The sequence below is a fragment of the Mastigoproctus giganteus genome, chromosome 8, assembly GCF_048544385.1.
Source record: "Mastigoproctus giganteus isolate SK-2022 chromosome 8, ASM4854438v1, whole genome shotgun sequence".
Classification (NCBI taxonomy): domain Eukaryota; kingdom Metazoa; phylum Arthropoda; class Arachnida; order Uropygi; family Thelyphonidae; genus Mastigoproctus; species Mastigoproctus giganteus.
The window spans coordinates 15,830,817-15,845,758 of NC_143582.1; the positions used below are offsets into that span (position 1 = coordinate 15,830,817).

Below are 14,942 nucleotides of genomic sequence, written 5' to 3' on the forward strand. Positions count from 1 at the left end.
TTGGCACATATTTTTATTTGTTATGTATCTTGCACATAAAAATTTACACTGTTCTTAAATTTGCATATTACTGGGATTACTGGGATATAAAACTGGAAATTTTAAAGTTTTGGTGCAAATTACTTCCAAACAGATGAAGATGTTGTAGAAGCTTCAAGTTAAAAAAAAAAAAAAAAAAAAAACTGGACGATCTCATGAGTGGTTATAGATTTACTTGGAGGGGGGAGGGGGATAGCAAGTAGAAAAACCCAGTTTGTGTAATTCCTTGTAGTGTACTTTGTGTACTTGCTCATTCAGATTCTCCAACAGGACTCATGTCAGGAAAGTGTTTTCTCAAAATGTTGACAAATCTGTTTAAGTGTTGGTATTGAGATGTTTACAATTTAACTAACATTTCAATAAAAACAACTTAATCACATGTTATATTAGTGTGACATCATTAATTCTTGATCAAATGATGAATAATCATATAGTGTCTTACTTCCAATTAATTAGAACCTAACTTGTTATCCAGTTTGTGGTTTCTCTTACAATACAACATGATCAAGGGAGCAATACAGGTTATGAAATGTGGTGCTGTCTGAACAATTATAGCAGCAGTGGTTAAAACGAAAGAAGAATGTTGCCTTTGTAGTTGTCTTGGCAACAACGTCAATCTTAACAGAGATGACTCTCCCACACAGATCAATATCTAGATAAAAATCAGTTATTTCTGCCTAAAGCATTTTAAACAATTTCTTGGGAACTGGACACCAAAAATGTACAAAGATGCCACCAAACCTATGCTTATATCCTCCAACCCCACCAAACATTACATTTAGAAATTTAAGCTATGAATATTTCTAAACAGGAGCATGTAGCAAATGTCATTAATAACCACCATAGTGGATTAAACTGCCTTTCTAAGTAAATAGAAAGGCTCAGGCCTTTGAAAAAGTCAGCTCCATAAAATAGAAATATTAAACTGTTAAACTCCAAGTATAATCCAATCAGGTGAAAGCCTTACATTTATGCAAATACAGTATATATATATATATTTTTTAGACAAGAAATAACAGTGAAGAGAGATATTGAAAATGGAAAATGTAATTGACTTTCAACAATATGCAATTTGAATGATAATATGCTAACATATGTCAAAGGCATGTATAAGACTTAATAAGCTGCAATACTTTTTGAGAAAATCTTCTGAGTAAAGTAATTACGAAGAAATGAGCCCGGAAGTTTTAAACTGTGGCCCAACTATGTAACCCATATAATAGCTGAATTAAAACATATCAAACGCATACCGATAAAAATCCAATAACAGTATACACACATACAGACTACACTTCAAATGAAATCTGAATAAAAATTTATTCATGAAAATTATACTTGAGCTACAACACTTCTATTATCAAATGAAGTTATAAAAAAAAAAAAAAATTCTTTTACACTGACACATGTTGCTGATTTACAATAGCCTTAAGCATAAGCAGCTTAATTTATGAGGTTCAAATGACCAAATACACTGTGCTAGCATACTAAAATCTTCTCAGCAGCATTTCAAGTGCTACATTTTATAACTAACAATCAACTACACTCAAAATTTATAGAGTAATATATAATATATATTGCATAAATATATAATATATATTGCTCAAATATATAATATATATATTGCTCAGGAGGCTGCAAAAAACAAATTTCTTACATCTTTCTAGTGCACAGTAAAATCTGTTGAACAAAAATTTTATTTCGTACATTAACACTATTTAAAAACACTGTAAACATAAAAATTCATTTATTAACCACACCAGGTTACATTTTAACAAATACATAACATGATGACAAAATGATGCAAATACACCTCAGAGAGTGCAAATGTAGATTTCATTAATGATGCAACAATGGCATTGAAGGGAACCAGCTACTCTAAGTGATAAATAACCATGACTGATATAGCTACACAGATGCTCAAGACATGGTTGCAATGCCACAATGTCAATGTTTACTTGCTATCAATATCTTCGTCTTTTAGATTCCACTGCATATTCTTCACGAGGATCTCTGCCTTCCATCATTTCTCGAGGTACACCACGACCTCCAATTGGTGCACCTCCACGCATGTTATTCATATTACCTGATGGTACAACTGATCCTGGCCCACCCCCCATGCTACCCATAGGCACTGTGCCAGGTGGACCAGCCATGTGATGAGCAGAAGGAGGCTGATCAAAGCGTGACTGTCTTTGCTAAATTGTTGAATAAAATGTTAAATTCTCCCCCAAGAAAAAATGTATACACATACACAAGTCACACACAAGAGGTAATTTGAGTTCATAAGTAGTTCAGTTCAAGTTGTCAAACAACAAGGCAATGACGAGGCAACAAATCCATCCATTACGCGATCATCAGGGAGAGGTCACCATAAAAAGGAAGGAATGAGTTAAATTAGTATTCATGTTTAAACCTCAGTGAATATTATGTTATGAAACTAATGGATGCTACAAAAATTAAAGGTCGCAAATAATGAAAACCCAAAAACAAAGCTGCTAGGTGTGATGAAATCCATTAAGGAAAAAACAGAATATTTCACAAATGCAAAAGAAAGTAAGCCAACTGGCAAGTAAAACATACACACGTGACAGAAAGAGAAGGGGATATATCTCATTTTTGTTAGCAAAATGATTCTTAAAGCACTGTTTTACTTCAATCAAAAAGTATAATAATGAATATATTATCAAACGAATATAAATCAACCTGCACTTATAATTTCATGTATAAAATTGAACGCATTTAGAAATATAATGCCATACTTCCAAGAAGTAAACCTGAATGAAAGTAAAACAATTTTACTATCTTGGGATACACATTCCAAAACTGTGGCAGTACAAGATGCTTAGAGTGGTAGGATTTGATCTATCTCTCCTGCCCTACCTAATCCATAACCAACTGCATGCCACAAACACGCACCACTCAAATTACAACATAAATACACCAGATGCTACTACTATTTGTTGATTTTACATGTTACTATCAAGAATATTAGACTTTTAATAATACATAAATATTTTTTGGTAGTAATATATAATTTTTCCAAAGAAATTCAATCACATCCAATGGGAAAGTTGTTTCCAAAAACATTTGCTATATTTAAATTAATCATAACATGCAAGATTTTTTTAATGCTTCAAACACAGTTGAATTATTTCACTTTTATTAGCTTTTGGCTAACCTGGAAATTGTGTTTTTAAAGCATGCTGAAGTGATTCTTCAGCATGCTTTTAAAGCATGCTGAAGTGATTCTTCAGCATGTTATTATTCTAAAAACCAGAAATCTATTGCAAGTAACCTAAAAGGGAAAAAAAAATTTTTAAGCACAAACAGCTCAAACTAGTATACATAATTTGGGGAATACATATATATTATATATATATACCTAAAAAATTGATTTATCCCAAAAAAGGACAATTATGCAATGTAATATTATTGCATAATTGTCCAGAGTTTTTTTATTTTTTTATTTTTTCAGAGGCAAAAAAAGTAAAGCTGGCTCATCAAACTAAGCTGTGTTCAATTTAATGAGTTACGATCAGTTACAAAGGACTGTTACTAATGGGCAATATGCAGCTTCACTGGAAAAGAACGTAGCAGTAGAACAGCAAAATGTATTCCTCTACAGGAATATCCTTACTGAAATAATAATTATATAATGTAATAAAATATTACCTTAAAGGAAATTAAGTACTAAATCAGTCTGATTAATCTCAGTAAGTCAGTATATGTAAATATGCTAACTTGATTAATGGCATTTCCCCTCAAAAAATAGATGTAAATACCAATTTGTTCAAAAACAAACTATGATGAAATAGAGTCCCATTAGATCTATCAATAATAATTATTAGGGAGATCAGTACCTTAAACAAAATTGCCCTTTACTCAGAAGGCAACTGAAGATCAGCCAAACTCATAATAAACCCCAGGGGCTCACATCTGGTGAGTATGGGCTTGGCACACCCAAGGTCCTGAGCTGGATATCATCATTCTTCTCTTTCTTGGTGATTCCCTTTTACTTCTGACTCTTATTCTCTCTCTCAGAGTAATTCAGAATATTTTTTGGCTGGTGCAGCATAAGCCTCAGGCTTCCTTGCACCATATGGCTAATAATAATAATAATATAATAAATTACATTGTTCTGCACGGTTTTCGATGTTTGTAAACTAATAGCTGTTTTAACTACTCATTTTTTGATGCTGATTTCAGATATGTTGTTCATTTTTTTCTATCAAGTACCATTTTTCACAAGTCACTTAGGCTGATGTCATGAGTTGTATTATTGAATGTATTGTCGGGAGTAAATACTGGGAATTTGTAAACTAAATCTTCACATATTGGCAACTCTACCTTTAGTCATTTGTTTCTTGACCTTGAGAGCTCCATGCAGCAGTGTTTATTGGTGTGAGCTCAGTTTATTTTTGAGTTTACAACAATGTTGTATTTGGGGGTTTTGGCACAAGGGACCTCTTGGGCCACATTGTGCCTGTTCATGATTTACTTTTGACTCATTATTCTACATGTTATTATGATCAGACACAATTATATAAATTAATGCAGTTTAAATAGTTAAACAGTTCTTCAAAATTTGCATCATTGCCAAGAATATGCAATAAAGTTAAGAGTTCTTGTGAGTTGGATAGGGAGCTAAAGCTAGATTTTCAGATAGATGATTGTTGGGGACATTCAATGAGAATATTCTTTATTGTTAGCTGCAGCTGGCAAAAGAAACACTGAGGAGGGTTCCAGGCCACAAGCAAATACAGATGAGTTGGAGAGGAATGACTGATGTGGAGCCTTGTCAGAATCACTTCTCACCTGCTCCTCCTGAAACTAATGTTTACAACTGTAGTGGTTTTTTTTTTTTTTTTTTTTTATCTGCAGCAGTTTATTATTCAGTTGAGACCATTTTTTCCTACATGCTGCTTTAATAACGGACTTGTAGTCAGGGTAGGGCATTTACAGTTGACAGGAAAATCCAGTGTTTGGATGTTTAAAAACATAATCCTCACATTCATTACCTGGGATGCCGACATGACCAGAGATAAGGCAAGATAACCTTCCGGTTGACTGCTTGATAGTGACATAATTTAGATCAGATCTCTTTAAGAATGGGATGAGAGGAATAAAAAAATAGATTGAGTAACTGCACTAGGATTATCATGTCAAACTTGTGCTGAAAAGTGAGTAAAATGTCTTCACACAAGTATTTGAACAAACCAAACTTATTTTTTTATATGTATAGAAATTATGTAGTCCTCAAGCAAAGACGAGATATTGGAGAATTTGTAAAAAAAAGTGTATTGTGCTTATTTTGGAGTAAAACTCTGTGACCAGAATAAACAATGGGCTCCACATAAAGTTTGCCAAACATGTGTTGAAACATTGAGACTGAGGGAAAATGGTAAAGAGAAGAGTATGCCACTTGCAATTCCCATGATTTGGAGGGAGCCTAATTTACTCTAGTCTAATGGCAGACCAGTCCCATATGGAAATAACCTGCCAATTCCATGCCACCTCCATTTATATTCGAGAATGTAGAAGCAGCAGAGAGAGAGAGAGAGAGAGAGAGAGAGAGAGAGAGAGAGAGAGAGAGAGAGAGAGAGAGAGAGAGAGAGAGAGAGAGAGAGAGAGGGGGGGGGGAGGGTGAGTAAAAGTTAAGCTTCTGAAGATGAAACTGAAGTCTATATGCCTGGAGACACTGATTCCAGCCCTGCAAATCACCTCAGTTCTAGACTTAATTAAATAACAATGAGAAGGGGGTTGTTACAACATATAAGGTACTACTGCCCTCTTGGCTATCAATGTTGTAACATACTTCTTCTATGCTCTGTGGGAAATGCCTAGTTACAAACCCCATCTTAGCAGGAAAAGGTTGTGTGGTTTTCCACTCCAGAAAACTCAGGATTATCATCTTGCAAACCAGGCATATCTTAAAGAATACACACAACCTACAGACTTGATATACTGATGTCTTATGGCCTTAGAACAAATCTAAACCAACCCAACTAACCATACAGGGAAAAGGGAATCTGCTGATTTTAAGGCTATCCCACTTCTGATTTTATCAATCTCACAGACATATAATTAGGTGGATATCTCAGATGAGGATGATAAGTTCTGCTAAGATATCTTTATCAAAAAATAAAAAATTACTTTTGTGCCCATTATCACAAGCATCAAACAAAGCGATAATACATCACACAATGCAAGAATGGTTAAGATTCCATGAATAATGGTAAATAGATGGCATACACATAGCCATACACATGGATAACTGAAACCAACTACTTTTTGGCAATGAGCAACTAACTTAAATGAGGAGGATGATGCCAAGATGGATGAATATAGACCTGGCTAGCCCAACAGAGCACAAAAATATGGCATGGAACAGTCACAAAGCAATGAACTCTACAAAAATTACAAGCTGAACTGTAATAGTTTAGAGTAGCAAAGGCTGAGAAAGCACTGGCTAAAAGAGCCAAGAACAAGGGCAGGAAGTTTTTCCTGTACATGAATACAAAGAAGAGAATGCCAGATAAAACTCTTGCATAACAGGTGTGGGAGTCTTTGGTAAAGCAGCTGATGCTGCCAATGAATCGAATAGGTAATACTGGCCCGAGCACTGGGAGATCCAGGCTTAGGGCACCACATGACTCTCATTCATCATCTAAAAATTAACCCACAAGTGGCTGTGCCCTGTCATACAAACATGAGTACGCCAGGTGCCGTACACCTTGGATATCACGGAAACATGGTTGTGTCTTATTTTACGAGGTTTAGTATTCCTTCCGGAAAGAATATTGTATAGGGTAGTGTTCTGACTTGAACTGTTTTTGGCTCCAGTCGCCTGCAATCTTGCTTCGATTGTGTAGTATTCAAATTTTGTGTTCGAGATCGATAAATATAATAACTGATAGTTTTAATAAGTGTATCAAAATGTGTGCATTGTATTTTCTTGTTGGAAATAATTAGGTTGTATGTATTAGAATATTATTATTATTATTAATAATACAATGGAGCCCAAGGCTTATGCTGCACCAGCCAAAGGGGGAGGGAATCCCGAGTTACCCTGAGAGAGAGTCAAACAGGAATCACCAAGAAAGAGAAGAATGATGATATCCAGCTCTGGACCCTGGGTATGCGAAGCCCATACTCACCAGATGTGAGCCCTGGGGTTGAGTATGTTATTATAATATTACTGATATTTTTATAATCACATTCTGATCATTAACTAAATAGTGAGTGAGATATATAGCCTTGAAAGTAGTATAATGTTTAATGACAGTTCATTATGTTATTGCAATTTTTAAGCTTAAAAATAAATTCAAATAAAATTCCTTGTACATTTCATTGCCTGGGGTGGGGGGGTGGGGGGTTTGCACAGTCTTTCTACCCAGGGCACCTAAATTTTCTGGCCAGCCCTGCAAATAGGTATTTCATCATCAATCTTTACTGATGAGAGCCCCTGCATGATAAGAAGCTGTGCGAGTGGGGGCTAAGATAAATAAAATTGGTGACTTCAAAATAATAGATGATTCTTTTATTAGAAAAATTTCAAAGCATAAAAGCAAGTAATCTCCTGAAGTTAATGTTAATGGCATACAAGGTGTGACTATCGAATAAGAAGACTGTTGCAATAAAATAAGTAATAAAACATTTCACACCTTACAAGTTATCCCCTTCAAATTAACTGCCTTGGACTTGCACACACACTGTCCATTTTTTTTTTTTTTTTTTTTTTTGTTAGTTGTTGGCACGTCTGCTTCTGTGGCCATAATGCACCTCCCAAAGTTTTTGCATTTTACTCTGATCCAAGCCAGGCAGGCACTTTACCCACCTAGCTAGCCCGGTCAACACAGTGTTCCATGCGTATCTTCCAAGCACAGAAACATTTCTGGAAGTTATATTCTGTAAGTTGCTTTAACACTTCAATTTTTAATGAATGTCTTCAATAAACTGAAAATCGGTTCTCTTAGGTACACTTTTACATTTAAAGAAGAGAAAATAGTCACAACAGGCTAGGCATGGTGAGTAGGGTGCCTGTTCACACACAGGGTTTGCTTTTTAACCAGAAAATGGAGAACAGAGGGTGCATCATGTGCCAGATCATCCACCATCCTTCCATAATTCAGGTCTCTCCCTTTGAATTTTTTCATGCAGTCTTGTCAGAACTTCAATGTAGTGTGTTTGATTGACAGTCTAATTTGGTGCAATGTATTCAGCCATAATTATTACTTTAATATTCAAGAAAGCAATAAGTGGTTTTCTTTTTGATTTTGACATTCTTGCTTTTTCTGGTCAGGGGAATTGTTTTGCATTGACTGTCTTCTAGTTTCTGGGTCATACTGGAACAGCAAACTGTCATTGCAAGTAATTATAGCTCTCAAAGTCTGGATCTTCTTCTCTTTTTTTTAAACACCTTCACAACTTTGCAGTCTTCTGATTCTTTGATTTTCATTTCAAAGGTTTTGCCACCATCTTGGCACACATTTTTCTCATACCTAAATTTTCAGCTAAGATTTCTCTGTTTCTTCATCCGTGCGTGGTCAGTTCTGATGCAACTATTCTAATCACTTTCCAATCAATGTCCTTGACTAGTCCACATTTTCATCAGTTTTCATGGATACCGGATGGCCTGGTCATTCATCATCTTCCACATTCTTCCTTCTAAAAATGTTTTACGCCATGCCGTTCAAACATGTGAGCTCTGGACATATCTTCCCAATACGCTTGCTGAAACTCATAACTATCAGGTGGTGTTTTCTTCAGTTTTCTTAAAAAAATTTGGGGCTGATCCACTGTTTTATTTGTCTGTCATTTTTCCAACAAATTACAAAAATAAAAGGTAATGAAAATCTGGCTCACTACAATCGGAATAAACATTGGAATGCAACAGCAGACAAATAGGGAAAAGTTCCAAGTCAACTGCTGTGCCTTTGTTTCAGAGGTGCCACTTGGAGTGTAGTGTCCATGTATGTAACTCGTTATTTAATAGCTACCCAGTAATTTTGACAGAGGTAACCAGAACCCAGCAAATCACTGTTGTTTGGTTTTTTAGGAGCATTAGCAACTAAGGCCATATTGCTCCGGGAATATGCGGTGGTCATTCCCTGACTTTTTCCGCATCCTCTGTATTTGGTGGTGACGGGCTCGAACCCTGGTCTAATCAAGAAGCATGTGCTACGGAGGCGCCCAGCAAATCACTGAGGCTAATTATGAGAGCATCACAGGAATCATCAGTTGAAGAGATTCCCCTGGTTTGTAAAAGTGCCAACATAAAGGAAGCCATAAGAGTGAAGTCAGTAACTACAGACACTGGTTAAGTGCAGAGGGAAAAAAAATCAAGTGGTAGGGAAATAGAGGCCATAAATTCAAATTACAGGGGAAGAGGCTTAGACTGGATTATAATAAGTTCTCTTTTAGCCACTGGGTTGATTACTGAAACAAATTACCTATATGAGGAAGCACATAATTACTGTATTTTCCCGTGTATAAGATGCAAGCTGAATTGGTTAACTTTTATTAAATTTAATTATTTTTCCATATTACAGAACAAAAATAAAATAAAATTCTTTACCCTAGTTAGTATTATAATACAGTCAGTTTTGCTACAACGTGCATCTTTGCAATGCAAATTTGCTCCAACGCGACTGATATATTAGGGAAAATGCAAGTATAACATGGATGTTTGTGTTGGCTTATGCACAGATTCGTCTGCAAGTAACACGAAGTGAACACAAAACGCAGCACCAAGCTTATTTAAAGCGACTTGCGCAGCAATACATACAATTTTAAGAAGCTTAAAACTTGTTAAATGTGTGAGAGCTACATTTCCCATTTACTGTAGTCGTATAGGTCGGAGACAGACTGTTGTCATTCGCTGTATTCACAAGATAACAGGTGATATTGTAGGCCGACTCGTGTTTTCACGAGCTCACATTTTTCAGTTTGAACAGAAATTTCATGAGGCACGAGTAGAGGAGTACATTTCTGGAGACCACTACCATAAAACAATAAAAACAATTTGCAGTTCCCGGTTTATTGGACTTTTCTGTTACTGAAATCTAATTATAAATGGGTACTAAACTTGATCTTACTGCATTTGCGATAATACCGATAGCTGGAATTCTGTGGGTTTTTACATTATTATGGTGAAATGTGTTTCCCCTTCCATGAAATCTTCAATCATATAAAAAACATGAATAAATTTTTCAAATTCTTCTCTTCATTCCTATTTTTTAAGCTTTATAAACTTTTCTCACTTGTGCAATTTGTGTGGCCCGTGTTTGTCGTAATTGATTGCTTATCTTTTTTACTGTTTTAAATTTTATAACAAAAAAAGTTAGTGAACAGAAATATCAATCAAGCAAACTTCATATCTTGTCAAGGTAAAGTGCTATATTTACTATAATATTTATTCATTTATTAGAAATTTAAGATTAAACTTGTGTTAGCAATTTTTTTGGGTTTCTAACTTTTTTTAGTGTTTTACTTACTAGACTGAAAATTCTTTTGAGTTGAAAATTTTTTCTGCCCCTAATCCCTATTTTTCCCATAAGCCCTTTTGTTTTTAATGCGCAAAATACCATAACCCAGAGATTTTTAGGAACACATGTACAGCGTTATAGCAAAACTGAATGTACAGATATATTAATCACTATAATATATTAATCCCAAGAAATCTTCCCCTGGATACTGGTTTTCATCTTCAGTCCCTTCTTGATCACTAACCTCCAGCTCTTCCTCTGAATCATCTTCATATATCAAGTTGTACTGACTACCATTCAAAGCATTACCGATTCCATATTTCATAAAAGACTTAAAACTCTTCAAAATAATATCTGGATTGACCACTCACGCTGTGCTGACCCATTCACACACTTGTGTGATAGATGCTCTCTTTAATTACTATATTTAGTACTTTTTATTGTTATCATCCATCATCCACTTATTCCATTCTTCTCTCAGAAGAATTTTAAATGGCTTATTGATCGGTACATGTAATGGTTGAAGTTGAGATGTCAATCCCCCAGGTATTACAGCCAATTCAGTATTGCCACTTCACATTTTTCATTTTGTGGGTTCCACGAGATGAGTTCCAAATTAGTCAAAAACAAGCAGTGCACTTATTTATTTTTTTCTTAATGCCCCATTTCATTTTTCCCACAATCATTCTATCCATATTTTCCATCCCACTCTCATCCATCCAACCTTTTTGGTGAACATGTACAATGGCACCTTGTATATCTTTCTCTTTAGGCATTAATTTTCTTTTGAAAATTAATGAACAAAATTGAAAATTTTGTTCCATCTGCACAACATGTAATGACTGCAGTGTAATGCATTTTTTTGTGACCACTTGTCTTAACTGTTGCTGGTTTTTTTTTTTTGGCATCGTCCTATTAGAAAGAACATCAAATGTGATAGGAGTTTCATCCTAATTTCCTATTTCTATTTGGCTTAGGTCTTTCCTACAATTTATCATGAAACAATAAAGTTTTTTTGCACTAATTTGGTTTTGTCACACATACTTTTGCAATTCATAAACCTATAGCATCAAGATAGGCTCCCTTTGAAATTAGCTATACCCCTTTCAGAAGTTGTTTTGAGACTGAATTTTTATCTTATTTTTTTGTTATGGCAATGCCATTTTGTCTGATTTTCTACCAGAATTAGAAAGTGATTTAATTCAATAAATCACTTTTTGATTGTGGCCATTCTGCAACTTTTCCATGCAAAGCACATTTTTCTTTAACATGGATTTAAGCATATCCTTTTGAGGTCTGCAAGTTCAGCTAGAGGAGGTCCAAATTTTATTTCAGTTGCCCTATTCCCGTGTTGTGTGTACTTTACAACTTTCAGTTTAAACCCCACAGTGCATGACAGTTGATTTTTATAATATAAATAGGAATAATGAATGCCTGCCACACTGCACATCTAATGAAACTCACTGCATCGTATTTTTGAAATTTTCACTGAGTCGCAAGTTACATGCAAATCTCCTGTGGCAGGTGGGCTGCCATCACTGTAATGCATCAATCTATTGTATAAGACGTCTGGCTTGTAATATGCATCCCGATTTTATGACTCCGATTTTTTTTTTTAAACAAAAAGTGTCTTATATACTGGAAAAATACGGTAGTCTATTTTCTTATCTACTTTTTATCTTTCTTTATGATTTATTTATAATTTATTATTTTATTATTATTTTTTTTTTTTTTTTTATTGGCCAGTGCACCAAAAACCCTAAACCTGTGGCTGATATACTAATAATAATAAAAAAAAAAAAAAAAAAAATACTAAGCAGCATATACATTATACTAGGAATTGTGACTGTAAATTTGGGTGACAAACTCTGTTTCTATCCAATATTTAGATTTTCATTAAATGGAATTTAATGACCCCCGTCTCCCATGAAAAAAATAACATGCTGGAGTAAGCTCTGACTTTAACAGTACAGTAGAGCATCAGTCATCCGGAATAACTGATGTCAGACCTCTTCCGGATAGACAAATTTTCCAGATAATCGAACGTAAGGCAAGATTAAATAAAATAATTAAGATTAATTAAATTAAAAAAAATTATCAACCAGTCTCTGAAAACAGAAACATCCATCCGGGCATTTTTATGATTTTTATACAAAACAGGAAAATAAGAAAGATTTTTAAATGCACTCGGTTTTTTCGACTTACCGATAACGAGCACGGTCAATCTGCCGTCCCAGTAGCCTTTGCACACACAGCAATTGTAACTCGCTTTTCTCATCTTAAAACCTGGTGCAGGTTTCTCTTTTTGTGGCTAGGGTTTTTCTCAGTAATACTTTCCATAACAAGCCTGTCTCATCAACATTTTCTTTCTCATAATTTGCTATAACTGAAGCAAACTTACTTTTAAAGGATGCCGCTGCCCATTCGTCTGCAGAAAGATTCTCGCCTTGAATATCTAGTTCACATGTACCATGTCTCAGTTTAAAGTTTTTCAGCCATGTGCTTGCCTTAAAATCTTCATTACCTCTTAATTTTCGATTAAAATCCTATGCTTTTTCCACACAACAATTGGTCCAGACATTGGTTCTCTTAAACTTTGCTTCTGAAGAAACCACAAATAAAGTGCACTCTTTAAAGTGGCATTTTCAGGTTTCAGCATACATTCAGTCTTTTTCCTGCTAGATCCTCAATTCACTATCCATAACTGACACAAATTCTGTTATAGCATTGGAATTTTTCTTGATGTCGTAAATTGTTGAAGTTCCCATATTAAACTATTTGGAGAGATGTTCTAAATTTTCACCTTTAGTGATTCTATTAATAATTTCTTTTCTTTTTTTTTTTTTTTTTTTTTGCTGCAATGTTAAAACTGCTTTTTCTCTTTCCTTTAATGTTTTACAGTAAAAAAATTAAGAAAAATAATAAATCGCACAGTTTCGGGCCGATATTATTCTTACCGAATCTGGAGCTAAACTAATTTGAAATTCACTCATGGTTTCCAAGAAAACCCAGTAGTCTCTGTGATAATTTTCTACAGCACATTTTAAGGTCACAACCATAAAACAATAAAAACAATTTGAAGTTTGCAGTTTACTGGGCTTTTTGTTTGTACAATCTGTTATAAACAGGTAGTAAATTCGATATTTCGCTATTAGAATCAAAATTCAATTTGCAAACATGATCACTATAACCGGCACCTACTTTACTAAAAAAAAAGTCAGCGTTTCAAATTATTCTGGATAACCATGTTCTACTGTATTAATATTTACTTAGTGATAAAGATGTGCACCACTATTTTTCCTGTGCTGGCTTCAAAACCAACTGCAAATGTTCGGTCCTTTCTTTTATATATATAGAGACATATAACAAAGGAGAAAAACAATTCATCACAGAAATCTTGATAATGCTGGCTACTGAATAACATGGAGTGGGATTATGGAAGAGAAATATTATTATGGATTACAGAGGAGAGCAGGGCTACTGTACAAAAAAAAAAAAAAAAAAAAAAAAAAAATCACTGTAATAATGGAGAAGAAAGATTTAAGATTTAATTTTAAAAATTGAGTTATATAAGGTGGGAATGCCACATAGTCCCATCCCAGTAGTTTCCCAATTATCTTATGACTGGTATACACTAATCATAATAATGAACAGAATATCATGCAATACAATGAATTTTTTTTTATTACATATAATATACATCAAGACTTAAGGAAATATATATATTTTTTTTCTTATCAACAACCACTGCATATATATATAAAAAAATACAAAATCGAAATATGTTCACAGCTTAAATATATATTAGTACATACATTCAAAGAATGTACGTTAGAAATTCATACAAAATTCAAAATTATATTCTCATCTTAGGGTGTGTGTGTGCACACAAAAGAGCAGCAAATATGTTTAAAAAACATCATAATAAATGTTTACTTTTGACTACAGATATTACATCTCAGTCTAGAATCAACTAACAAGTAATTTACATAACTCTCATCATATTTATTTAGGATGGGGGAAGATGCCTAAATTGTTTTGTTCTATTTTTGCTAGTTATAAGTGAAAATGCCTCTGGAGGCATTTTCTTGCAGATTACAGGTTCTTAATATAGCTACAGTTTTCATCAAACCATATTTTTTTTTTACAACAAATATAGCATCAGAAACACACTAACCTTCACACATGGAGCCTGCCACTACCACTGCCATGTAGCACATTGCACTTCATGTGGAGAACTGGTTCAAGACATGATCTAACTGATTTCCAAAGAAGGATGATCACTGGGAACTGGTTCAGGTGGAGCCACTGATACCTATACCCTTGTCCACCTTTTTTCCATACAACCATGAACTAGTTGTGGATGAACCAACAGCTGGAGGTCCTCTGCATGCCAACCAAAAGTTGTCAGCAAAG

At 34.4% G+C, this 14,942-nt stretch overlaps 1 protein-coding gene across 4 annotated transcripts in view; it reads right to left on the bottom strand.

The window, feature by feature from the left end:
* Positions 1–14,942, bottom strand: part of LOC150081292 (splicing factor, proline- and glutamine-rich-like) — a 288,175-nt gene that overhangs the window by 155,701 nt on the left and 117,532 nt on the right. The window contains exon 8 of one of the 4 annotated variants that reach the window (XM_090379613.1): positions 1,724–2,234. The exons of the other annotated variants lie outside the window; for them this stretch is intronic. Coding sequence (XP_090235739.1) covers positions 2,001–2,234 — 234 coding nt within the window. The 3' untranslated portion in view covers positions 1,724–2,000. Of the gene's footprint in view, positions 1–1,723; positions 2,235–14,942 lie in introns of those variants that run through there. 4 annotated transcript variants of the gene reach the window in all.